The following is a 27,951-nucleotide window of genomic DNA, read 5'->3' on the forward strand; positions in this document are numbered from 1 at the left end:
TTTACTCCATATTGAAAGATATGAAATTCCTAACTAGAATGGAGACTTATCTGTTTTTATATGTTCCAGTGAAACAAATTACTAATAATGCATGCTTCCAGATAAAACAGCTCGCCAGTGGCCGAGTGGCTAAGACTACTGAAGGTCGTGGGTTCACTTCTGACCAACGGGATAGGCGATTGCAGTTTCTAACACCTAGATATGGGCCAGTTTTCTATGAAAAGTCTTCCGGAATTTACCTTCTTGGCAGATCGCCCACGTGTTGCGTTTTCATATCCCATCAAATGAAGCCAGATAAAATTTTGAAAAACATGGGAAATTCTTTATAATCAATAAGACTCACAATATTTTGTAACTATCTGTGAAAAATATCATTCAACAGTCATCAATATACAGTAAAATCTCTGAACAGCGGCCACTGACGGCAACGTAAAAAATGGACGTTGTTTGGAAGTGGCAATTGCTAGAGATTCGACTGTACAGTATTATTGTATCATTAAATTAATGTTTTTTTTTCTGAATATTAACTTATTACAATAAGAAAAATACGGCTTCGTAATAAATAAAAATTGTAGCTGATTCTTAATTTTTTTTTATTTATTTTATACAGTATTATACTGCTATTTTAATGTAATTATTTAAAAATTAAAAATTTATTGTATTTGTAAAATATAACCTTCTATAATTTATCTAAAATTTATTTAAACTATAAAATAAATTAATATTAATAATAAATCAAAATTTATAGATTCAATTTCTTCTTCTAATTAGTTAATTTCAAAATTCTTGTCGATCTATGGGCACTTAAACGACCTTTTCCGCGTTTTACCATAAATTTGGCAGGGCCCATAACGGATCCTCGGGTGGACTTCTATATGAAAATTTTTGGACCTATGTGAACTCAAATTCCTGTTACTCCACAGGATTAGAGAGTTCTTCAGATGAAAGGCTTTACTCGTTCATCCGGCCATCTCTACTAATAATTTCCTAATATGTTAAAATTTTATTTATTTATTAATTAAAAACAAGCAAAATAGAATTATTAGAAAGTAAATCTAAGTTTTATATAAAATTATAAACCAAGAGGAAGAAGACACATGAAAGGGGGAATGCCTTTAAAGTTGGAGCAGGCCTAATCCTTGAATGATCCAAGAAGAAGAAAATGTAAAGTAATTATTAATTGTTGTAAATCTATACTAAAATAATTTATTATAAATTTCAGAAAAAATAAAAAGTTTTAAGTAATTATTCCTTATATAACTCAATATCCAGAAAGAATTACTCAAATAAATTTTAAAAACAACCTATTCTTATAGAAATACTATATTATTAATTAAATACAAGAGCTTTATTTAAAAAATAATAATTATAATTATAATTATTATCAATAAAATTAAAAATAACTAAATTGAATTTATTTAAACTTATGTAAACATTTGTTGAAATAATTTATGTTCAGTAATTAAATTTGGTATTTTAAAATGCATTTAAATTGTATTATTTTTATAAAATACTTAATTTATTTTTAAACTCGTAATTAACTAGATTTAAATATTTTATTACACTATAATAAAAAAAACAATTATAAGATGAGTAGTTAACTAGATATAAAATATTTTTAAAGTTATTCTTTAATCCACTGTTTAAAAGTTCTGCGAATAAAACATACGTTTATATATTTTCCATGACAATAAAGTTTAAAAACTCTAAATTACACCAATTAAATTAATATGGATATATAACATAGTTATAAGCATATAAATAACCTCCTCCACCACCTAATAATGAATTTAAAAGCGTGAGGCCTTAAACGCACTCTTGTACTATAAGGCGTAAGCTGCAGCTTATGTATTAATTTCACTCCGGTAATTATAACCTTCTATTTTTTTGTTTTATTAAGTTTATTGATACATTTTTATGGCTTCGAAATGTGGAGAGCCTCAAATTTGTGACTGGTCATGTTCCATTTTCCATCTTTTAATCCCTAAATATGCTAGGGCCTGTATATAATATATTAAAAAATTTTTAAATAAGTTAAGATACTTAATTAAAACATATAAACTTTAATCGATATATCTTTTAATTTTCTTAAAAAAATAATTTTTAATTGAAATTTTTTAAATACTTGGCAATTAACAAAGGCTAGTTTAAAGCTAATAAATGTAGAATTTAATTTAATAATAATTTATCATTATTCAATTAAATAACTTTTTAATTATGATTATTCATAAAACTAAATAAACCTGTAAAAAAAGTGAAAGAATTATTAGAACGAAATCAGGAAAAATTATTTAATTGTTAAAGAAATTACGTGATTAATTAACGTGATTACTAAAGTCTTAATGCTGGAAATATGAGGCTTATTTTTTAATATTTTTAATTAACTATAAAAATAGATTGTATATTTCACAATTAAAACGAATAAACATTATTACTAAATATATAAAAGACGTAATCATTAAAATTTAATTTTTTAATACGAAGAATATATAAAACTGAAATATTAATACCATTTAATTAATTCCAGTTAAAAGTCTGCTTAAAGCTATTTTCTGTAATTAATGATTTAACTCGTTTTCAACTTATAATTCTACCAAGTTATTCAACTTGATAATATTATATATTATTACTGTCTATAATAAATTTAAAGGATAAATCCTTTATAATTAATAAGTGATCTTGTATAATATTATATTAATATATAAATTTATTTATTTATTTAAATACGTAAAGTCACAAGAAGACAAAAGTTTATTACCCAAATATATTAATTATATATATATACACATCTGTACATTTGTACAGTACCTATGCGAAGCTGAAGAAGGTAAAACATCTTTACTATAATATACTGTATACAGGATGGTTTTAAGCGCTTATGAGGCTTCTAACCCAATTTCTTTAGAGCATTATATATATAGGCTTATATATAGAACAAAAATATAAGTAATGAGTAATGAGATGAGGCCTTTAAGAAGGTGAGGCATCGCCAGGTATGCCTGGTTAATGCGGTTCGTATATAAAGACACCTGTCAGGTATAAAGACTCCAATATATATATATATATATTGAATTAAATAAATTTATTAAAATTTTAATTAATGTAAAACATTTTAAAGTTTAAACTCTGCTCAATTTGTACAGAAATACACGACACAGTAAGAATAATTTAGTAAAATTTATTGATAATGTTAAATCAATATAGATCTATACGTTTCTGTAATATAAAACTATAAAATTCATAGTTACTTGATGATACTCTCACGGTAAACATTAATGGTAAAATAAAAGTTTAAACTATAACATTTTATGTCATGAAGTTATTTACGAAAAAAATATTTATAACAATTTTTAGTTAATATATCCATTTATCTTTCTCATTTTTATTTTATTTTATTTTTTTAGTTTTTTTAGAACAATATTTTATCCGAAGATCAATTGATTTTACCTTGCAAAACGATTGTGCAGAAGGAAAAACAACCTTTAAAGTATAGATGAAAACAATGTATAGTGCTTTAAAATAGGTTTTTATAAATATTTAATATGGAATAAATGCTAAATATTGCATGAATTTAGTATTTTTCTAACTAGGAATTGACATATTATTTCGGAAAACCTATTTCGAAATTAATAAACGTTACGCGATATCTTCATAAAACCCATAAAGCATTATCTAATCAATATCCTATGATGCTATTTGTGTCAAGCATTCTTCATCGCTTCTTCCTTTCCCATATAAAACATTTCATTAAAACATTTAAACCTGAAAAACAGAATTTTATCTAATTTTATATTACTTATTAATTAATTTAAAAAATTATAAATATCAATATATATTACCCTCAGGAGAAATTAAGCTTATGTATTTTATTTTTAAAACTTATATAAAGTTCTAAGTGTTTTTATATATTATTTATGATGAAAATAATATGTTCCTCTTTGTAAATACAGACTGTGGTTGTGCAAATACTGTATGTTGATAATTGATCACAGATACAACCATGACATACGGATATAATTTAACATGGGATTATTATAAAAAAGATTTTATAAAAATATATCGGAATCATAATATAAATAAATACTTTTGTGAGTAAAATATTATTAAGTTTACGTGATAAAACCAAAGCGAAGTAACTCTTCTGCTAATAAAACGTACGCGAGTATTCTACTAAATAATCTGTTTAGGAATTACGAACAAATAAGGATAAATAACCTTATAAAAATGAACATGATGTTGGCGAATTTTTAGACTAACAAAACCCCTAATATTGAACCGATCAGTCAAAATGTCTAATTATATACCTGTACAGTTACCAAGGTAACCACAGGAATGACGTTGTACGCACTCTGATCACAACACCTATACTGTATCATGATGAATATAGATGATATAAAAAAAATAAACTTTTTTACTAAAAGAATTTCGTGGTTGACAAACTCGACAATCCCATAAATTTATGACAGACCAATAGAATCCAAAAAATGTCATTCAGGATATGTTGGAAGACACTTATAAGATTTCTAATTCGGACATTATCTTTACTTATTCCGTGCGTAAAAAAATTATATAACTTTAAAATAAGATCTATAAGTAATTTAATGTAAAGTAATTAATAATTAATACCTTATTATCGATATTGTGTTACCGTGTAATAGAATGAGAAACCATTTATCATCAAATAATACGTTACGGATGAAATGCTTAAGCACAACAAAGTTGAACAATTGATTGATGAGCGTTTTATATATAATTTGATGTTCAGTAATAAATTTTTGATATAAACTAGAAATAAAACATCGATATTTAATAAGATATCCACGATTAATAAGATGGCTTATCTATAAGTTCCCATTAAATTCTTTTTACTAGTCTCTGAAGTTTATAAATTGTTCTAGATCTTTACGTATAACAAAGTAACGATTACGTAAGTTACCAGTATTCTATTTTATAAAATAATATAGTAGAGAATTTTAAATTAACAATATTGTTTAATTAGAGCGTGTATTTCCGGCTATTGTCCGCGCTATTCAACAAAATTACACGCGTATTATCTAAGTTTATAAAAACATTATTTGTATATGACAGTACTAATTATTGTCATAAATTTTTAAATATGACGTGTACAAATTGTTGTCGCTGGTAATATCCGACGTAATGTAAACATTTGCAACGTCGTGGGGGGGGGAACTCACCTGTTTAAAGCTCCTGTACATCAGCTGTATTTCCCTTTTGGTGAACTTGGTGTTTCGACACAACTCCTCCAGACTTCCGACCAACTGCTGACGATTTTTTCCCTGCTCCATAGAGGGACTATAAGGAGCCGATCCGTCGCCGTTGCTGCTTGCCTCCCGGTCTCTCGGTAGTCCCACCGCACGGCTTAACTTCCCTATAACCCACCCTATTCTGACACTTCGAAGTCACACAACGGGAAAACCTGTATCTCTGGCAGATCGCCAAGCGTTTGATCAAGCGTTGACTGAACTGTTCTGATGTCGAATGGCATCGTCTCGTCCGTTTTAACGCACCAAACCAACCACAGCGCTTGCTCCGTCGGGCTGGCACTGTGTGGAGTTCTCTTAGCACAAACTCCTGCACTTAATCAACTTAAAACTAGTCAAGGAACCCAACAAAGTTTTCAACTTTTCATTATACTTCCCAATTACTCGATACTTAATCGTTATAAACGCATTTTACCGTCTACGCTATTTTTACCCCGATTTAACGCTAGTCTAATATGAAAAGCTGAAGTTTAATGAGTATATCGATACATCAAACGTTCAGTAATGGAAATAGCAATTTAGGCATTAAAAATGTACTTTTTTTCTTCTTATTATAATTAATTTTATAGAAACTATTTTTAAAAAATAATAAAATTGTTGATCGATTTTGCATATCGGTAATGATAATATTTTCAACTTCAGACAGATCAAACGGGCATTGTTCCAAGCATTGATCAACTGATGTTCAGGTAAGGACAAATTTCTCATTCTTATTATTATTAAGTAATTACTGAATAAAAAAAAGATATTCGTAGTTTTTTAAATTAATGTAATTCTCTGATAAAAAATGATTTTTTTCCTAATGTTTTAATGTTAATGTCGAAGCTTAACTATTTTAGTAATGCCATGAGATGATTTAAACACTTAAATTTCAGATTAAAAGTGCCGATTATTTTACGTAAATGCCAAAAATTACTTTCAGTTTGCATTAAATCATCATAATCTCTAGCAGTATTTTTACATCATACTATAAAATTTTCTATGAGACGTAACAGAAAATTGCTACCTTTACAGAATTATTTAGAGTGTCTGTAAAGTTCTATAATATAAATTTTAGTGCTCAAATGAAATAGAAGATTACCAGTACAATAAATTATACATATTAGATAATATTTGAAAAGTGCACTTAATTTATGGTTAATGCAACATTTTTTTTCCAATCTTTAAAATTTCTAAATTCTTTTAATTTTAGAACAGAAAAATGTCAACAATAACATGTTCAGTAGAGTATGAGTATCTATTTATGTTTTGCTATCTCTCTAGGGTAGTGGCCCATAATTTATGGTAAACAATTCTCTTATCAGTAGCAGCATGCGCAATGAAATTATCCAAAAGGGACAAACAGAACAAGAATAGAACTGTTTGTTCAAATTTAATTTAATACAGTTCTGTTGATATTCTAAATTCTATACGACTATAGAATGGCATTGAAACTCAACTAAAATCATTTTAATTTGCTCATTTTATTGAATTTAAAAGTCATTTCAAGAAATTTACTTTTGTATAATGTTAAACACTTTATGAAAACAAAGAAAAAATGTATGTATAAACCTACTTTTTCGTTTAAAATTATATTTTTATCGTCATATTTATGTTCTATCTTTACGTAAACAACTATCGACATTACTTCTATTAAAATGAAAATAACAGTAAATCTTTTTATGATTATAAAAATTTAATATTAAGGTTAGTTTCTATATTAACCTCTTTCTTCAATCCTCTGCATTAAATTTAATATGATCATCATGATAAATAGTAAAGATTAATGGAAATGATAAAAACTACTTTAATAAATGTCAATGTTCGTGACAGAAGTGAAATAGCGACATGCAAAAATTTTTTCAGGTGAATGACCTTTTTTTTAATCAGCTGAAAATAAAAATAATACACTCTTTTTGCGTTAAAAAATAAAAAATAATAATATTAAATTTCTCATATTGTAAAAGCTTAGAATAAACGAAGAAAAGAAAGAAGCATTAATAACATCTCTAAAATAATATTATGTTAACAGTATATGAAATACGATATTCTTCATTTTAATAACAGTTTCTGTAAAAATATTTTTCTTTCGGCTATTTTTAACACGCTAAAATTTATCTCGAAGATAGCAAGGGACCAAAAAATAAAATAAAATAAAATAAATGATAGTTTTGTTTTATGGGACAAGGCAATGCAACACGTGGGTGATCGAGAGCCAAGGGGATTTACCTCCGGGAGAACTTTTAAGGGAAATTGCTGATATTTAGGTGTTGTTACACACCCAGAAAACTCCACGTAGTCAGTCCATTTGTGAGGCGCAAACCCACAATTAGTGTTTAGTATTATCCACTCGGCCACTGAATGAGGGATCTTCACAAAGAAGTTTAAGGAAAATTCTTTTGCAGCAATATCGAAATTTCTGTTAAAATTTCTTGCATTAAAAGCCAATCAAGAAACATTCTTATGTCTTCTCCTTTTTCCGTTTTCTCTTATTAAAAATACTTCTAAAATTTCTGAGAATTAAGAAAATTTGTACTGTAAATATTTTGTAGGATAAATCAATTATCTTTCATTTTAATAGTTTCCTAATTAGGATAAAATTTGTTTCAAATTTTTATTAATGGCACTCAAATTACAAAACTGTAGATATAATAATTATTATTTTATTCTTAAAATAACCGTGATATATAACAGTATTAAATTTTTCATCTATCATAAAAGAATTCCTGGAATGCAAGTCAATACAAGAATGTCAGATTTAATGTTTTCTCGAATTTGACATTGAGATATATTATCAAAGATATTGAGGTATAAAGAAGTAGAAGATAATTTACATGATGCTTTTTAATGTGCATTTATGCGGATAACTCTACTAATTACTTTTTACAACGTTAAAGATAAATGATTTTTCCAGAAATTTGGCTTACTTTTTTAAAATCTGTTAATATGGCAGCAAATATAAATATATTAATAATTATTTATGCAAATCACAAAGTAAATTCGAGTAAATTTAAAAGATAATTAAGTACATTACTAAACTGCTGAACAGTTTTTAGATTTATGTGAACATTGTTAAAATTAATGGATGCAATAAATCAATTTATCTCTGAAGTAAAATACATGAATTTTAAGAATTTTTTTTAATATTTAAAAACAGTAAATTTTAATAAATAATAATGCAGTCAAACCTCTGACAACGGCTACTGACGGGAACTTAAAAAATACGTTGTTTGAAGGTTATTTTGTATGCAATTTTGTTCAACCACCGTTAAGAGTTGGCCGTTGTTGGAGGTTTGGTTCTATGAATAAAAACAATGTAATGATAACGATTAAGAGAGCAAAAATCTTGCAAGAATTATATCTAATTTAGAACTAAAAATCAAATTATAATAATCTTAAGGCTAAATATTCCTAAGTTTCAAAGTTATAGTCGCATTTTAGAAGGCGTATTATGCATGGATGTATCCAGAGAGATGCTTATGGTGCTGTAGCACCCCATTGATACCAACTCAATGAGTTTTGTTTCTTTAAAATAAAAATAAATATAATAATGCATATCGCATCGAATAATGTTATTCTATTATTTTAAAATTACTTAAGTTATTTAATCTTATCTAAATTTTAAAGTAATTGAGTGATATTCTCGGTAAAACGACAGGGGCGTGTGCCTTAGTCCCCCTTTATTTCAACTTAATTAAAACTAGTTTTTGTTTCTTCAAAGTCTGACTGCAGATGGACCAGGTGAACAGCTTCACATATTCATTTTATCAGACATTTGAGGATATAATATAGGCCTATAAATTACACATTATTCAAATAAATCAATTTTACTTTATTTAATTCTTTAATATGAAACTGTAAAAGCTAATTGGAATCAGGAGGCCATTTGACCTTTCACATTTACGAAGGTCTCAAAAATATTTTTTTACAAATTATTCAGTGTTTGTGTATGTTTAGGATTATAATACTGTATAAGTTTCTCTCGACTTCTCAGAGATCCTGATCACACTCATTAACAATCTTTTTAATGCGCGAGTTAGAAAGAGTTAGAAAATAATTTAATAAATAATAAAAATAAATAAAATGTTTTTTACAATGAACTAAACGGAAACGTTTCTAAGTCACACATCTGTACGACTTATTTTAGTATTGTATTTAAAATAGAAATCGCACGAAATATACTTAATTCTTAGCTCCTTATTAAAATCGACTCATTAAATGGCTTAAATCACTGAACACTGATCGTGAGTTCGCACCACACCAACGGGCTGACCGCGTGTAGTTTTCCACGTCTAACACCAAAATATGGACCAGTATCCCGTAGAAAGTCTATCCGGAAGTACCCCACTTGGCAGATTGCCCATGTGTTGCGTTTCCGTATCCCGTCAAACCAAACCGTATTAAAATCAAAATTGATCTATCCATGTAAAAAAGTTTGCAGTGATCTCTTACAATTATTCAATATAAAGATTATACTTCCTAATATAATTGGAAATCTGCCCACACGGAAGCGTAGAAAAGGAGATCGTAGTTATACCAGAAAATCTCAGATTTAAATCTCGGTCACAGTAGATTTTTACCTTTCTAATTATCAAATATATTTGTACTCAAATGGAGAATTAATGGATAAGAACATAATTGGAGACAAAGGAAAATCGCTTCACTCGGAGTGGCAAAGCCATCTCTTTACTTGATGGAAGGAAGAGACAAATAAGCTACATAAAAAAGAATTGCGATTATGTTAAGATAAGAATTCTATGATGTCACAATATCTGTCTATTTGCAGCATAAAAAATAAAATTCTTACATCATTTTATTACAGATATCATATTCTGGGCAATCAGAAGTTATCGTCGACATTAGACTTGCATAACTCTCGAAATTTAAATTAAACTTTCAACTGAAAGAAAAATTACCATGTATATTATTCTCATTTACTTTTTGTAGAGATATTAAATAAATCAGACACTGTGCTTGTTTAAAAATTGATAATTCAAACTAATTAACACAAAAGTATTGATAATTTCTTATGATTTCAATTAGGTTTTCATGAAATTATCACCAAAGAAATTCATATTTCTTCATAAATATCTGAATTTTATAATAATGATTCTTTATATGTTATAAGTTAGTTAATAACAATTTAATTTTAAAAAATAATTTAAACTTTTATCCTAAATTTTAATGGAAAGTTAAAAAGATTTTCCATGATCAAATTACAATTACAGTTATCTAAAAGTACTGACTTTTAAGGTAACTCGATTCCTTTTCTCCTGAAAATTCCAATGAAATAGAATATACTAGATTTAACTATAATTTAATTAAATTTAAAATTAGTTTGATTTATTACTTTGCATTTTGTGTTTTTTGTTCGATTTCGACGATGGTCTCAGTCATTGATTAGTGCAGTTATTGATCGTGATACAAAAAGGTCTACTTAATATTCGATTTAGTTAAAGAAAAATGTAATATTTCAAAAGTTCGCAAATGACAACTGATTGAAAAGATAGTTAACGCCCTGTCTCTATCCTGCCCACCAGTAATCGAGTGGATAAAACTGAACACTAGTGGTCGTGGGTTCGCTCCTAATCAACGGGTGCAGTTTTTCCTGTTTCTTCACGTGACTAACACCTAAATAGGGGCCCGTTTTCGGTAGAAAATCCTCCCGATGACACCCCTTGGCAGATTACCCATATGTTGCGATGCTCTTATTAATTAATCCAATCTAATCTGTATCAATGGAATGTGATATTTTAGCATGTTAAAATTAAAAATGCTCTCAAGAAATCATTGAAAACGTTTCACTTCTTTAATTTTTTGCACCAATTTCTCAATTTCACCTGAGAATTGATATGATACGGAGTAAAAAATCATTATTTTGCATCTATACACAATTTTATTAATCAATATAATCAATGCCATTTTAATATAAAGGCAAATTTTGATACTTTACCAAGTTATAAAATTGCCTTATTATAAAAATACTGTATAGATCTAGATACTTAAAAAAATGGATTTATAAATGTTAAAAAGTAGCTTTTTTTCAAAGTTTTCTATCGACCAAATTATTTTGTTAGATACTTTACACTTAAAATAATAAGATTATTTTTGGAATTAATTATATATTAATTCACTTAATGGCTTCACTCTAATTTGGTATATTTTTAAATCGAATTAAAAATAAAAATTTCAATTAATGAAAGAAGATTAAAATTGCATAGAAAAAAATAGTAGCCTAATTATAATATACATTATGAGCGTAATAAAAAGAAAATACTTCGTAACATTAATTAATATAAAGAAAATTGTTAATTTTAATTATAATTAAAGCAAACGAATTTAAATGCGTGTAAAAAAATGGTTTTACTATTTATTGATAGTTTCGTTATGTTCTGCAGGCCTACATTATATCGATTTTTCTTTATTTAAATATTGTGAAGTGAAAGCTGTTAGAAGTGTAGATACTAATGCATTAAGATAAATCAACTCCAACGAACTATTACTAGAAATAACGAAGCAGAATATCGACGAGGCTTCGAGTAATGTTAATGCGTTAAGACATTTCCATTTAACATAATTCCCGAAAACAAACAAATATTTTAAAATCGAAACTCTTCCCAGAAATTCCAAGAAAAAATAAATAAATAAAATGTTAAGTCATTTTCCTGTAATGCATATACAAATACATTTTCATCCCCTCAATCTCTTCCTTTCTTCACCATGGATCCCCAATGTGCCGCACATTAAAGTCACCATTCTGGTTTTAACTTAAAATGCGATAAGGCATTTGGGGGGTTAAAAATTAGTCGAAAATTAATTGAAAACGGTTCATTAAAAATGATTAGTTCAATGGATCATGTGTACGTGACGGATGAGGATGCTGTAAATTTGCACACTAAGTAGATCTTTTCAATTAAAACGGCGTGTGGATTAATATTAGATCATCAGTTTTATTTATTTATTACTAATTATATTGGAAAAAACAAGAAAGGGGGGTCGATAAAAGGTCGAAGAATTCTCGAAGAGGCAACAATTAGTTTATAGACCCCTGGCCTATACACTTGAATAGTCTCTATAGATCATTATTATTATACGAGGAAAAACGTTTTTTTTAAAAAATATTTTAATACAAATACATTAACCGAGTTTATAGATTAAATAAATAACGCTTTCTAGACGTTTTAAGCAAAATATTAAATAGAAAGAGATTTAATAATCAGCATAGCATTCAATAATTTCTTTACTTACTTGACACCTCGTGAATGGTCTCAATAGTGGTAGTTCTCTCTTATATCAGCTACCTCGAACTATAATCGTTGCTATATCGCCACATCAATACAGCTGAACAAAGGAGATCTTCGCCACTAAAGTAATTAATTGGTGACCGATTTGGAGACATCTGGAACGTTTCTCATTCTCTAGAAAACTTGCCATCGCTGTTCACACGAGAGAAACCTTCTTGCTACGTTTCTTCAGAGTGATCGTCAATTATTAACTCTACAGCTCGAATCATATTGTATTTATATAATGTAAAAATCTAGTTTTATTAGTGTTATTATTTAATGTCTAAAATATACTTCGTAACTGATATTTAGACAAAAATATCCCAAAAAAGTTTAAATTTAATAAATTAAGCTCGTGTAGTTATACACATCACATATGAATTTGCAATAACGTGTGCGGTCTTATTGTATGAACAGAGTTTATTAAAATGAAAATTTTTTAACGAATTATTAAGATGCGAATGAGTAGTTGTTTCAATATTAAGTTTAATATTATAATATTTAAAAAGTTAAAAATCCGAAGAAACTAAGTCGTCTTCCTTTCCGTCATGTCCAATCACCAGGATATACTTTAAAAAATATCGTCAGCCACTTAAATTGAAACTTAAATCATATAATATTTAATATTTAAAATAATTACATTTTATGAACGTACTGCACTACTGCTAATTAAATACGTATAGGTCTTACTTATATATCACAACGTTGCATTAATTAATTATAAAATCATGCACATATATCTATTATAAAATACTGTACATATATTAATATATTCAAGAAATTTAGTTTGATTCTAATGTATGGTCGATCTGCCTAGGGGAATGCCTCCCGGAAGGCCTTTCTATGGAAAACTGGCCCTAATTTAGGTGTTAGACACATGAAAAAACCCGAAAACTCCACATGGCCAGCACCGAGGGATTATATTTTACAATAGTTTTTTAATAACGCTATACGTAACATCTAGAATAGCACGATTTAGTGTTAAAAACTACTATTAATAAAACGTAGAAGATGAACAAAAATAGGAATTTGATTTGATATAAAATTCAATAAAAAGCTGTGTCAATCACAATTCAACTTTCAAGACTTTTTACTTTCGCAGAGAATTCGCAGGCAGACAGATAAAGTGACTACAGAAACCATTTTTAAATGAACATTTCCAAGAATTCTTGAATTACTGGATCAAAAGAAATTTACTACTTATACGACTGTTGGAAAATTGCCGTATTGTAATAAATTTTTCAGTAAATTGCTAAACTGTACTTGAGGAATTAATTTTTAAAAATAAAATATAAATTTATGTCATTTATAATATATATAATTGTTATGATACGTATATATCAATAAATTACATCAAAAACACTCGTAAATTATCTGTTTCTTTAAATTATATGGGAAACTTCGTCTTCTGTATTGAAATTTATTCTAATAAACAACCTGTAAACGATAGGTCTACATTATAAATAGGTCATTTGTTTAAAGGGAAAAGTTGTAATGCACAGATTCGTTTCATTTAAATCTGAAAATAGAAGATAAAATAAACAAATTTTAGGAATTTCCATTTAAATTTTACACGATAAATGCACTGTTTATCAGTGAAAATGTAAATGATGTTCCGTGTTATGTGCCTATATAAAAAGTGAATTATACAGTACAAATTAATTTTTAAGAAGATAAATTTATAATTCAACGATATAATATACTTCATTAACTATTTTATAATCAGGTATTTTCAGTAATTTGCGGGAAACACGTTTATAACATAAAACATTAATTAATTAAAATCATTTGTATGCTCTTGAGTAAAGTAGGAAAGATCAAGTATGTAAGTATATGTTAGTAAGTATTTTTTAACGGGTTCAATTAATGGAATTCGCTTAAGAGGAAAAGGAGAAATGCATCTCGATCCACTAATTTCATTTATTTAAATAGGTGTGGCATTTCGCAGAAGAGTTGCTAAGCAACCAACCTAATCTACATGTGAGTCAATGATGAGAGCAATGCAAAAATTTTAGCTTATAACACATATAATATATATTTAGTATCGTTTTTTTTAAATATCTTACCTTGTTGCTAGGTGTAGCAAAAAAATAAAATAATAAAAATTTCGAATTGAACCGAATCCAAGAACTTTTATCTTCGTAGCCAATGGATTAAAAATGGATAATTTGCCTGGATTAATTAAAAAGGAAGATGGATATTCTGGATATTTTTATTAATGACGTATAAAATAGGCTGAAGGACACTGATAATTAGCATTATTATTCAATAAGCAATGTAGATACAATGGCAAAAGTTGCAAAATTTATGACAAATTGCGAAATGTAACGAACAAGCAGAAACTCTAGTCTTGGAATGTTGGAATTTGCACATTTGGTAAGCAAACATTAATAATAGAACTTGATGTTTAGAATAATTTGTATTCAGAAAGATCTCATTTTGAATGTCTGGGGGTAAATTATATTTCGAATCCAAAAAGTGGTTTACGTACACGACTGACTTACTCATTTGTATTCCTAACATATTTACCTGAAATCGTGTGACGACAAAAGTTATTTTGTTAAAATATATACTTGTAATAGCTATTTTTAACTATGAAAACACACGAAATTAAATCAAACTAAAAACGTTTTTACAGCATAAGAGCTCGAATTAACAATGAGCTTAACTGAAATTTCTAAATACAGTCAAACCAAGAACATATAGTAAAAATGGCCATTGCTTGGGGGTGAATTATTTTTTATGCATTTTTGTTTTAAAGTAGTTTATGGAAAAAAAGGGTCTCTTTTCAGAGGTGGCCATTATTTTATAAACTTTACAAATTGTTTTTTTATTTGAAAATTACATGATTGATAGATTTAATAGAAAATATTTTATATAAATACACAAGAACATTTTAATGTATTTTCCAATACGAAAAACATTATAAATGAAGTGTATAAATGTATACCGATATAAAAAAGTGTGAAAAATTTATAAAAATCTCACTTCTTTTATTTTTATTTCATCTATATTTAAAAAGAGAAAGTAACATTCCACACATTGTTTCTATAAAACTTTTAGGTCACGCTTAGTGGGCACGCTTTTAAGAACATTCATAAAGATGTCAATCAAAAGGGGAACGAGTTACTTAAAATAAAACGAATAAATATAAATACACGCATTTCCTATTAAAAAAAATCGGCGAAATTTCACGTTCAGTTTAATATGTGAAACAGAATTATAGTTTTAACTAAGTTAATCGCACCATCACGCTACATAAAACTAAAAAAATAAAATAAAATAAATGGAAATTTTAACAATTTCACTTGCCGATATTAATAATTGAAAAGAAAATATTTAAAAATTTAAATTTAGAAAATAATTCCCGTATTTAAATTAGATTCTAAAACAAAATTTTTAATTTATACGCTGAAGCAATTATATAAAACCAATTTATTAGATTTGTTCAAAGTTTCCATAAATATCATTAAATAATTCGATAGAATAATAAATGAATGTATTAAAATTTTAATAGATTAATTTAAAGAAATTTTAATATAACAGAAATTTATTTTATTAAAGTTAAAAAATTACATTTTGTACGGGAAATTTGTTATATGACCCTTTTAATAGAAATTAAATTACTAACTTTAAGTAAAAAATTAAGAAGTAAGTGTATAGTATCGAAGTAATTGGATGTTCATTCAATTGTTCAACAGTTAGGGAGTAGTTTCTTATACCTGAATGAAGAAGTTTCTAGAGTAACACTAGTTGTACTTCGTCATTACTAGCGTGTGCAGTATCGTTTTTATACCTCTCTCTCTCCATTTACTTGTGAGATACTCTTGGAGAATTATTGAACATACAGCAGCATAAAAAGAGAAATATGTTCTTTTCATCTGAAAATTTGACGAAAGGATAAAAGATATGCTTTCATCTCTTTCTATTTTTAGATGTTTTTGAATGAATATATCTAGAAATATTAGATTTAGAGCCAATTTGTATATACTTATTTACATAAAATGTAAAAAAAAAAATATTATTTTAATAGTAAAGATATCAAATATTAATGTTAAAGATATCAAATGTGAATAAGAATGATATCAAACATTAAAATAAAAATATAAACTTACTTTTAAAGAGACATAAAACGTTATAGAAACGGTTCAAATATTGATAAAAATAACATGAAATCTTTATTATAAAATATCAAAAGTTAGTAGTAAATATGATATCAAATCTTTTTTTGGAAAGATTATTTTAATATAAAATATTAGCTGTTGTCAAATTTTATAGGAACATCAAATATTACTAAAAATAACGTCGGGTGTTAGGGAAATGGTAACAAATACCACAAAACGATAGGTATTTTAAAAGTATTACTAAAAAGGACGAACATTTTATTAAAAATACATTAAATATTACTCAAAAGTTTTTTTCATAACCGTCGTGGGTTCGGTCAGGCCCACAATGAGAGCGGCCGGATGATGAGGCACATTTCCGAAATTTATCGCTTATGAAAAATTCCTGGGAAGCTGATTGTCTGAATTCGATTCCGGGTCCTCAGGGCAGTAAGCTGATGCCTTCACTGCCTTGGCCGTTCTTTAAGCGTTAATACTAGTATCTAACATTATACTATATAAATTTTATAAGTCTGTATAAGTGTCCAAATGAACATATTGTATATATATATATACAATATGTACATTTGGTATTGATATAGATCAGGGGCTTTGCAACCGATTTATATCAATACTAATTTTTAACAGATGCCCTTCAAAATAATAACTTACATTAGCGATGAAAAAGTAACATACCTGTGATCAATTATTAGCTTGCGTTCTAGTATATAATATATAGTCGAACCTCTAATATAGGCCACCTCCCAATAACGGCCATTTTTTTCACGGTCGAATAAAAAGGTATAAAAAATAACCCCAAAACAACTGTCATTTTTATGTTCCCGTCAGTGGCTGTTGTTTACACGTTTGAATGTATTAATTTACTATTAATTTAATATCAAATCACAAACATAAAAATTATATTAAAAACGCTAAAATATATATATAAAATAATTAATTTTTATATTTTATGAATATGCCTAAGAGAATTTTATTCGATTTTTCTGAATAATAAAATTTAATGAGATCTACGGAGACAAATTTGATGGTATTGATAATGGAATTGAATCATTCTTGTAGTCGTTTTGGATAGCAAATGATAGATATATCTCTGGTTATTGTAATGTAAAGTCGTCACCTTGTCTAAGAGATATATGGCATGATAAAGCAACATGGCTTTTCAATCCATTCTCGATTAAAATTCTATCTTTTGAGGAAGGACTTTATTAACTTTCTTTATATAAAGAATATTGGCAATAATGCAACTGATTGTCATTCTTCAGAAATATGTCAATATAACCTGTTTTATTATAAATATCTGTAGCGTTAATAATAAGTAATACTTCGATAAGCTCAAGTTCTATTATTACTTATTCTGAGGCTTGAAATTTGTTGTGATTCGAATAATATACCTCTTTTCCACTTGTTTTGCCTTTTGGTGAATTTGAAAAAGTTTAATCATCAATCCTCTCGGTGCATTCCTGCTGCCTTCTTACATTTAATCTCTTCTTCATCGATCTTCGTAAGCCAACTGCTCTTCAACTATCAAAACATGACCGTGATATCTTTTATATTTTCTCTAAATAAATTTTGATGTCTCACTAAATCTAGTATTAAATATAAAAGTAACTCGTTTTAATAGTCTATTATGTGATAAATTATGCTTACAGGAATGATTAATTTATAATTAATTACANTTATTTATAATAATATTTTTAATTATTAAATATTCAATATGAAAGGATATTAAATAAGAATAATCACTATTAAAGAATATTAATTTTAATTATTTATAATTTAATGAATATAAAAGTGACACCTAAACTCTTCCATTATTGATAATTGAATAATTTAAAAGCATGAAATATTGAATTAAAGTATTTAAAATTTAACAATATTTTTATTCTTATACATTAGGTTATGGAAATTCATATTACATGTATTATTCGTTAATTTTAACAAATTTTTATTCATTTGTTAAGAATATACAATACTAAAAGTTATAATAAAAAATGATATATTATATTTATATAATATAATTAATTTTTATTTTTTATATAATTATTTAAAACATCATCTACATTTGCAAAATTTATATGATGATATTGATTCTAAATTTAATGAGATGTTCTAAATCTGAATAAATACTTATTCATTTATAATTTTATTGCATCTGTTTAATATATTAATATATTAGCTGTTTACGTAATATATACAATAAATATGTTACGCAGATCAATAAATTTTCAAATTATTTTAAAAGTTAAATAAATTCAATCATAAAAACACAATCGCATTTCCCTTTTTTTCCAAATGTTTTTTATTTGATATATTTAAATAACTTTTTATCTGTTTATTAACACAAAACACCTGTGATGCGAGTTGAAAATACGACCCAATTTTGCCAAAACCGAGTGACTAATACTGCAAAAGTGACGAAAGTTTAGAAGAGTGAAGTGTGCAGAACCTGCAGATGCCGATCTTTGTATCAAACAGATGCAGCCTTTTTTTTAATAAAGTCGCCTAGAAAGAAACTATTTGCTATCTTAAATAAAATTTGAAGAAAGTAGCGGCATTAATTCTCCTATATGAGTTCAACTTTCAAAGAAATTAATTAAATGTTACTAAAATGGATAACGTGAAGATAATTAAAAAGTGAGTATATTGGAGGATATAACTTTCTAACAACATCAAATTATTCAATTAATTATCTATCTAGGGCGTGACTAAATATTTAAAATAATGAATGAATATACTACATGTTTATTTTTGCAGAAATATTTATGTTTATCTAGAACATTTGTATAATTAATATATTGAGTGATATGAATTAAAATTAGTTATGTCTACTCGACCATTTAATATAGAAAAATGTAGACTTATTTTTAAAAAATTACTTTCAAATAAGATGTTTTTTATTATATATATAACAGGAAATTTGCCTTATATTTTCCGCAGGATTCTAGAGAGTAACTGAAAATTCCAGGTTGGTTAAAGGATTTAGGAGTTAACAGTGTGGATAAAATTAAGGGACGGGTGGAGTTCGTTGTTTTATGGTATCCCATATTTTCCGCAAGGCCCTGGAGAGTAAGTATAAAAAATTTGGTGCAAATCGGTCAGAGGGTTTAGGTTAGTTGGTTTGACGAATACACGCAACACACGGGCGATCTGTAATGGGGCGAGTCCCTGGAGGATCTTCCATGAAAAAATAACTCCTATTTAAGTGTTAGACATATGAACAAAACTACATGCGGCATGTCCGTTGTTGAGGTGCGAACCCGCGACCATCTACCAATGCTTAATGGTTCACGCTGTTATAAATACAATAGAGTTTTGCAACGTATTGGTGAAACGCTATAGAAAGATAATCACTCAAATTTTATTACACCGAAGGGTACAATTTTCCTGAAACTCTAACAGAATAATATCCGAGTTTCCACATGGTCCATGTTAAAAATGACGTTAAATGCATTTTGTTTTAATTACAGTGTTAGGAAAAATTTTTTTACAATATATGAAGTAGATTTTAATATTAATTAAACCCAGGAAAATTTTAGTAATTTCCTACTGTACAAATTTATCCAATATATAATGTAGTGGATAAATCTAAATAAGGTCATACACGAAGCTTCAATTGTGATGTTGATGATCTATCGATTTTTCTTTGTTTGATCTTATTTTATAATCACTAATATATTAATACTATTAATAATAATACAGTATATCGAATTCGTAATTTATACTTACATATATATACTCTAAAATGTACAGAAATAGTATAATTTTAAAAGATATAGCAATAGCTAAACCTCTGAAAAAAGTCCACTAAAAAGAGAATAAAATAATCCGGTAACGAGTTGCATAACTTTCCCGGCAACATTTAAAATTTTGGTGGCGTCATCTGTTATAATATTTTATTTTTAAAACTTTTTATGTTTTTAACTATTATAAAATGGCAAATAGCTTAATTTTGAGGGCAGGGAGGGTTTTATCAAAAATTTTAAATTAACGAGTAAAATCCTCATTAAGTCCTACTCTATCCGAGATACACACGACCCCCTTTATTTCTCCACCCCTCGACCATTAATCACCAACACTTATTAGCATCCCCCTAATAAACAGACAACCCTGCTAAATTTCAGAAATTTTCGACAAAAAGCACAAGAGTTATTAAGCTTCAAAGAGGCTGAACAAAATCGTGCCCCCCCCACACACTGACATCCATTCATACAGAAAATCCCCAAATTTTTTTTACATTTCTCTATCTTTCAAGGTTCCCGAGTCCAAAAATGTAAAAATCTGGGGGTCATTTTTTTTTACCTATTGCCATACCTTCCCTCTGTTATATTAAAAATGGCTGTTGTTTAGAGATTACTTTATATACATTTTTGCTTAAAAATAGTTTATGAAAAACGATCGCTCGCGATTTAGGGGTGGCCGTTATCGGAGGTTTTGCTGTATTTTATATATTAAAATTATATGAAATTTTACGTATTTTAAACCTTACACATTATGTAATTTAATGATCATTTTATTATAGTCTATGTATATTTTTTCAGAAATTTCTCATTTACAATATTAATAAATTAAGAAAGAGATTAGCAAAAATACATGCACGGCTTAGTTATAAAATCTTTCTTGAAACATAAGCGAATTTTTTTTCTTACGACATATTATAATGAAACATGTTATAAAATTACTATTGTATCTTTAAGAATTTGCTTATATCTTCTTTAATAAATGGTTCTGAACATAGAGAAAGAGTAATGTTATTTTATGGAGTCAGTGTATAAAAGAATGCAACTGCACAAATTTACGGTAAAAACATATCTTACTTAATTTCAAAATATGATGGAATTGTTTAAATTTAAATACCTATTTTACAAATGTAATAAGTATAATTTTTGCTCATTTATTTTTTCAAGAAGCCCATCAGTGGCTGAGTAGATAAAAACATAAAATCACTGAACATTGATCGCGGTTCTGATCAACAGACTGGTAATGTAGAGTTTCCCTTTACGTGTCTAACACCTAAATAGGGCCATTTTCCCATAGAACGTTTTCCCGGGACACATCTTTTCCTTGACATACACCCTATGTGTTCCGTTACCTTACATCTGTGATTTTCTATTGGAGTGCGAAAATAACATTTTCAGAGGTGCCGCAAAATGTAATGGCGAGCAGCACCATAACACTTCTTTTGTGTATTACTTAAAATATGACAAGTTCAATAATTCTATATTGATAAAGAACTAGAGGTGCTGCAAGAAAAAATTATCAAGTTGATGTGCTTCTATAACAAAAAGATTGAAAAACACTGCCTTTTATCACAATCCAATTCTGCAAGACGAAAAGTTTCTGTACTAAATAATTTTGATGATTTCATAAAATTATTGAAAAATTTATTTTGAAACTTAGATTGCCTTTAACGCCTTAAACATAGGCAGCATAGAAGTTTATAATAATTAACAGAAATTTAATTAATTGCTAGATAAAACCGTTTGTTCTTAATTAAAATTGTTATTTTTAATTGCACAATAATTAATTATGACTCAATGCTTACTTGTATTCTTCGATACGCAAAGCCTACTTATTATATTAATGCAGTACACTTAAATTATCACAGAGTGTGAAAGGGATGACATCAAAGGAATTGGGGATCCAGCTTTCATCAAACCAACAAACCCAAACTCTCTAACCGATCTGCACCAAATTTTTCCTACTTATTCTCTAGAATGATGCGGAAAATATAGATTATCACAAAATCTTTATGGTAGAATATATTTTCTGTAGTGTCCTAGATAGCAACTGTGAAAAGTTTTATCCAAATCTGTCAAAGAGTTTAGAAATTCATAAGGAACACGCAGATTAAAAAGTATCAAAAGGATAAAATCAGGGGAGAGGTTACGGTTCTGTGGTAACACGTAATTTTCCGCAGGATCCTAAATAGTAATTATGAATTTGGTTGCAGATCAGTCAGAGGATTTAGGTTAGTTGGTTGGATGAATACGGTTACACAACATATGGATGATCTGCAATGAGTTGACTCCCGGGAGGCTCTTCTATGAAAAAAAATGGCTCCTATTTAGGTGTTAGACTCATGAAGAAAATCCAGAAAACTCAATGTGGCCAATAGCTGATAAAAACTACCAGTAATCGGTAGTTTTTATTCACTCGGCCATCAGAGAACGGAGGTATAGGAGTTAATAGGACAAATAAAATCAGGGGATGGGATGAGATATCGGGATTTCATAGTAGCCTATGATTTCCTCAGAATCCTAGAAACTATGAGAAATTTAACGCACTTCGGTCAACATGTTTTCTATATGCATGAAGCATGTTTTCTATATACTTCTAATAAATTTATATAGACAGGCATAATATTTATATAGACTACATAGATTTAATATCTAAATATTAAACATAAGATGTCAGAATTATTAGGATATTTCTTATTTGGAATCCTAAAGGATACATGAAAGATGTAAATCATAAATCGTACATATTTAAAACTTAAATTGAAAGAAATATTATTTAAATTACAAAAATTATCTCTATCACAAATATTTAAGATCTTCCACTCATTTAAAATACTGAAAACTATATATAATCATTTTTGTTGTTATAAATATTTGAAGTATTCGTAATTTAAACGCACACACGCACACAAAAACAAAATATATTTCAATTTAAATAATTTAAAGTTTAAAGAATATAAATTCTCATGAATTTAATAAATTTGATGTCTTTAAAATTTTATTCAAAACTGTAACTTTCTGTGTATTTTATTAGATTTTACTGAATAAAAATTGTGTTCAATTAACGTTCGTATATGCATTATATAATGTGGTGTAAATAAATTTATTATTCTATTTAGTAATTGTTAATTAATCAATTAATCAATCAGAAATTTAAAGCCAATTTTGACGATTATCATCCGAGATATATACAGATGCGGTAATTTCTCGTATGTGTTCTATACTTACACAATTATAAAATATTTGCTATTTTTAATTTTTATTATAACTATTAGTTAATTATTAATTCTGTTTCCGACATAATATCTTCGCGAATATAATTTAGAAGAAAACAACTTCTGAAACGTTGTTTGAAAAGTCATTTTATAGCAGATTTGATCGATAACAGGATGGCCGAGCGGTTAAACTGCTAACTCATCACTCTGTGGTCCCGGTATCGAATCCTCAGGAGTTTTTGGGGGTAGAACATCCTTATATGTCTTGTTTCGTTGCCATCTTATTGTGTGCCTAGTCTTCCACAATGAACTTGCTAAAATAAAATTTTACAGAACAAAAATAGCTTTAAAAAAGTAGTTTTCGTTAGAATAGCGAGTGTATTCATTCGTTTTTCCCGTTATGCTTACAAGTTTATAAATAGTTTAAGGTTAAACATCGTAAATAGCATTTGCACAATAACTCATTATACTTATAATATTATAATTTGAAAATAATATTACTAACAAATAACGATCCAAAATTTCTTTACTCGATCGAGCACAAGTTCCTTTAATAATCTTAAATTTTACAATTTAAATCTAAAAATACAGATAGGCCTATATAAATCAGCCTCTATCGATTTAATCATCATATTTAGACTACTGAATACATATTTAGAATATAATATGTATTCAGTATACATATAATAGAATTTAATCATACATATTTAGACTTTGTTATCTTGAAATAATACAACATGCACATTCTTCCATAATTCATTTTCATCATTTGAAGTGTTCTTGCAAACATTATTCGCGAATTGTTCTAAGCCTTTTAGCGCAAGAAAATCGAAATTCATTCTTCTTAGTCGCCTTGTTCGATAAAGTAACGTCGATGTCGATTGGATTCTTTATAATGACTACTCCAATTGGCAATCTTTACAACTTTATTCTATGACGAAAGTTTAGATTATAACGTTAAAACGAAGACTTTTATAACGAAAAATACCAATATGCCTTAAGAAAGAATCAAGTTACTCTTGCATTATTTGCTAGTCTCTTCAGTTATTCCTTAAATATTTTTACAAATCATTAGGCTACAACATTTCAATAAAAATATTTATATAATTTTTAAGAAATAATTAAAAGAAAACTAGCGTTTATCTTTCTCTTTACAGATTTACCTGTCTTCATTTAATTTTAACTTGAATATTCTGACATTTATCCTAGTTAATGATTTGCTTCTCTCTACAGATTTGTGTCCAATTATTCTTTCAATGAAAAACATTTCAATAAAAGTTCATGCGTGAAACTAATACACATTATTTTCTCTCTTTATTTAAATTTAAAATTACATTTTAACTAGTGTAAAAATGTTTAAATATTTCTAATCAGTTATAATTATAGTGTAGTTGTCAATGCTTTCATAAGAACTAAATGACAGCATTGAAGTAAATGGTTTTATTTTTATCNTAAAGAAATTTTAATGTAACAGAAATTTATTTTATTAAAGTTAAAAAATTACATTTTGTACGGGAAATTTGTTATATGACCCTTTTAATAGAAATTAAATTACTAACTTTAAGTAAAAAATTAAGAAGTAAGTGTATAGTATCGAAGTAATTGGATGTTCATTCAATTGTTCAACAGTTAGGGAGTAGTTTCTTATACCTGAATGAAGAAGTTTCTAGAGTAACACTAGTTGTACTTCGTCATTACTAGCGTGTGCAGTATCGTTTTTATACCTCTCTCTCTCCATTTACTTGTGAGATACTCTTGGAGAATTATTGAACATACAGCAGCATAAAAAGAGAAATATGTTCTTTTCATCTGAAAATTTGACGAAAGGATAAAAGATATGCTTTCATCTCTTTCTATTTTTAGATGTTTTTGAATGAATATATCTAGAAATATTAGATTTAGAGCCAATTTGTATATACTTATTTACATAAAATGTAAAAAAAAAAATATTATTTTAATAGTAAAGATATCAAATATTAATGTTAAAGATATCAAATGTGAATAAGAATGATATCAAACATTAAAATAAAAATATAAACTTACTTTTAAAGAGACATAAAACGTTATAGAAACGGTTCAAATATTGATAAAAATAACATGAAATCTTTATTATAAAATATCAAAAGTTAGTAGTAAATATGATATCAAATCTTTTTTTGGAAAGATTATTTTAATATAAAATATTAGCTGTTGTCAAATTTTATAGGAACATCAAATATTACTAAAAATAACGTCGTGTGTTAGGGAAATGGTAACAAATACCACAAAACGATAGGTATTTTAAAAGTATTACTAAAAAGGACGAACATTTTATTAAAAATACATTAAATATTACTCAAAAGTTTTTTTCATAACCGTCGTGGGTTCGGTCAGGCCCACAATGAGAGCGGCCGGATGATGAGGCACATTTCCGAAATTTATCGCTTATGAAAAATTCCTGGGAAGCTGATTGTCTGAATTCGATTCCGGGTCCTCAGGGCAGTAAGCTGATGCCTTCACTGCCTTGGCCGTTCTTTAAGCGTTAATACTAGTATCTAACATTATACTATATAAATTTTATAAGTCTGTATAAGTGTCCAAATGAACATATTGTATATATATATATACAATATGTACATTTGGTATTGATATAGATCAGAGGCTTTGCAACCGATCTATATCAATACCAATCTTTAGCAGATGCCCTTCAAAATAATAACTTACATTAGTTAGCGATGAAAAAGTAACATACCTGTGATCAATTATTAGCTTGTGTTCTAATATATAATATATAGTCAAACCTCTAATACAGGCCACCTCCCAACAACTGCCATTTTTTTCACGGTCGAATAAAAAGGTATAAAAAATAACCCCAAAACAACTGTCATTTTTATGTTCCCGTCAGTGGCTGTTATTTACAAGTTTGAATGTATTAATTTACTATTAATTTAATATCAAATCACAAACATAAAAATTATATTAAAAATGCTAAAATATATATATAAAATAATTAATTTTTATATTTTATGAATATGCCTAAGAGAATTTTATTCGATTTTTCTGAATAATAAAATTTAATGAGATCTACGGAGACAAATTTGATGGTATTGATAATGGAATTGAATCATTCTTGTAGTCGTTTTGGATAGCAAATGATAGATATATCTCTGGTTATTGTAATGTAAAGTCGTCACCTTGTCTAAGAGATATATGGCATGATAAAGCAACATGGCTTTTCAATCCATTCTCGATTAAAATTCTATCTTTTGAGGAAGGACTTTATTAACTTTCTTTATATAAAGAATATTGGCAATAATGCAACTGATTGTCATTCTTCAGAAATATGTCAATATAACCTGTTTTATTATAAATATCTGTAGCGTTAATAATAAGTAATACTTCGATAAGCTCAAGTTCTATTATTACTTATTCTGAGGCTTGAAATTTGTTGTGATTCGAATAATATACCTCTTTTCCACTTGTTTTGCCTTTTGGTGAATTTGAAAAAGTTTAATCATCAATCCTCTCGGTGCATTCCTGCTGCCTTCTTACATTTAATCTCTTCTTCATCGATCTTCGTAAGCCAACTGCTCTTCAACTATCAAAACATGACCGTGATATCTTTTATATTTTCTCTAAATAAATTTTGATGTCTCACTAAATCTAGTATTAAATATAAAAGTAACTCGTTTTAATAGTCTATTATGTGATAAATTATGCTTACAGGAATGATTAATTTATAATTAATTACATTTATGTTCTTAAATTTTTAATATAAGAATATAATTAGTTTAATTGTGTTTATTTTACTATATTATGATAAAAAAATAAAATAATATTTTACTATAATAAATAATATTTTAAAAAGCTGGCGACGTTATTGCTGGACTTTCCTGAGATTCTGTATCTGTTTTCATCTCTAATAATTGCTACCATTAACTTGAAGTCTTCAGATTGGTTCGAGCGATATTAAAGAGGTGAGCCCCATCTCCCAAACCAATGGTTTGATTTTCTTGAAAATTTCTAGAAACATTTCTACCTAATACTCAAACCTCTCTGAAAAATGTCAGAAAATTTCGACAAAAGCTACATGAGTTATTAAATTTTAAAGTTGGTAAAAAAAAATCGTATCCCTCACACACACACACACTAACATCCATATATATAGGGGGAAAAACCCAACTTTTTTGCATTTCTCGACGCTTTAAGGTCCCAAAAATGTAAAATTCTTGGATGGATCATTTTTTTCATCGATCGCCGTACTTCCCCCAGTTATACAATCACCGGAAAAATAAAATACTGTACAGTTAAATTTGCTTTAACATGTAACTTGATCCAATGTAACATCAAAT

The 27,951-nt window shown here is 27.4% G+C and overlaps 1 protein-coding gene and 1 long non-coding RNA gene across 2 annotated transcripts in view; one reads left to right on the forward strand and one right to left on the reverse strand.

The window, feature by feature from the left end:
* The window catches only part of LOC111618443 (Kv channel-interacting protein 4-like), a 69,220-nt gene extending 63,754 nt beyond the window's left edge, over positions 1 to 5,466 (reverse strand). Inside the window, exon 1 of the mRNA XM_023359989.1 lies at positions 5,196 to 5,466. Coding sequence (XP_023215757.1) covers positions 5,196 to 5,306 — 111 coding nt within the window. The 5' untranslated portion in view covers positions 5,307 to 5,466. The remainder of the gene's footprint in view (positions 1 to 5,195) is intronic.
* A 206-nt stretch (positions 5,467 to 5,672) lies between these two features.
* Positions 5,673 to 27,712, forward strand: LOC111618444. The gene is made up of 3 exons (XR_002755578.1): positions 5,673 to 5,815; positions 5,925 to 5,971; positions 27,468 to 27,712. It is a non-coding gene; the product is annotated as an uncharacterized LOC111618444 (long non-coding RNA).
* The last annotated feature ends 239 nt before the right edge of the window (positions 27,713 to 27,951 follow it).

This window comes from Centruroides sculpturatus, unplaced genomic scaffold, assembly GCF_000671375.1.
Source record: "Centruroides sculpturatus isolate CEXI.00-Female unplaced genomic scaffold, Cexi_2.0 scaffold5, whole genome shotgun sequence".
Taxonomy (NCBI): domain Eukaryota; kingdom Metazoa; phylum Arthropoda; class Arachnida; order Scorpiones; family Buthidae; genus Centruroides; species Centruroides sculpturatus.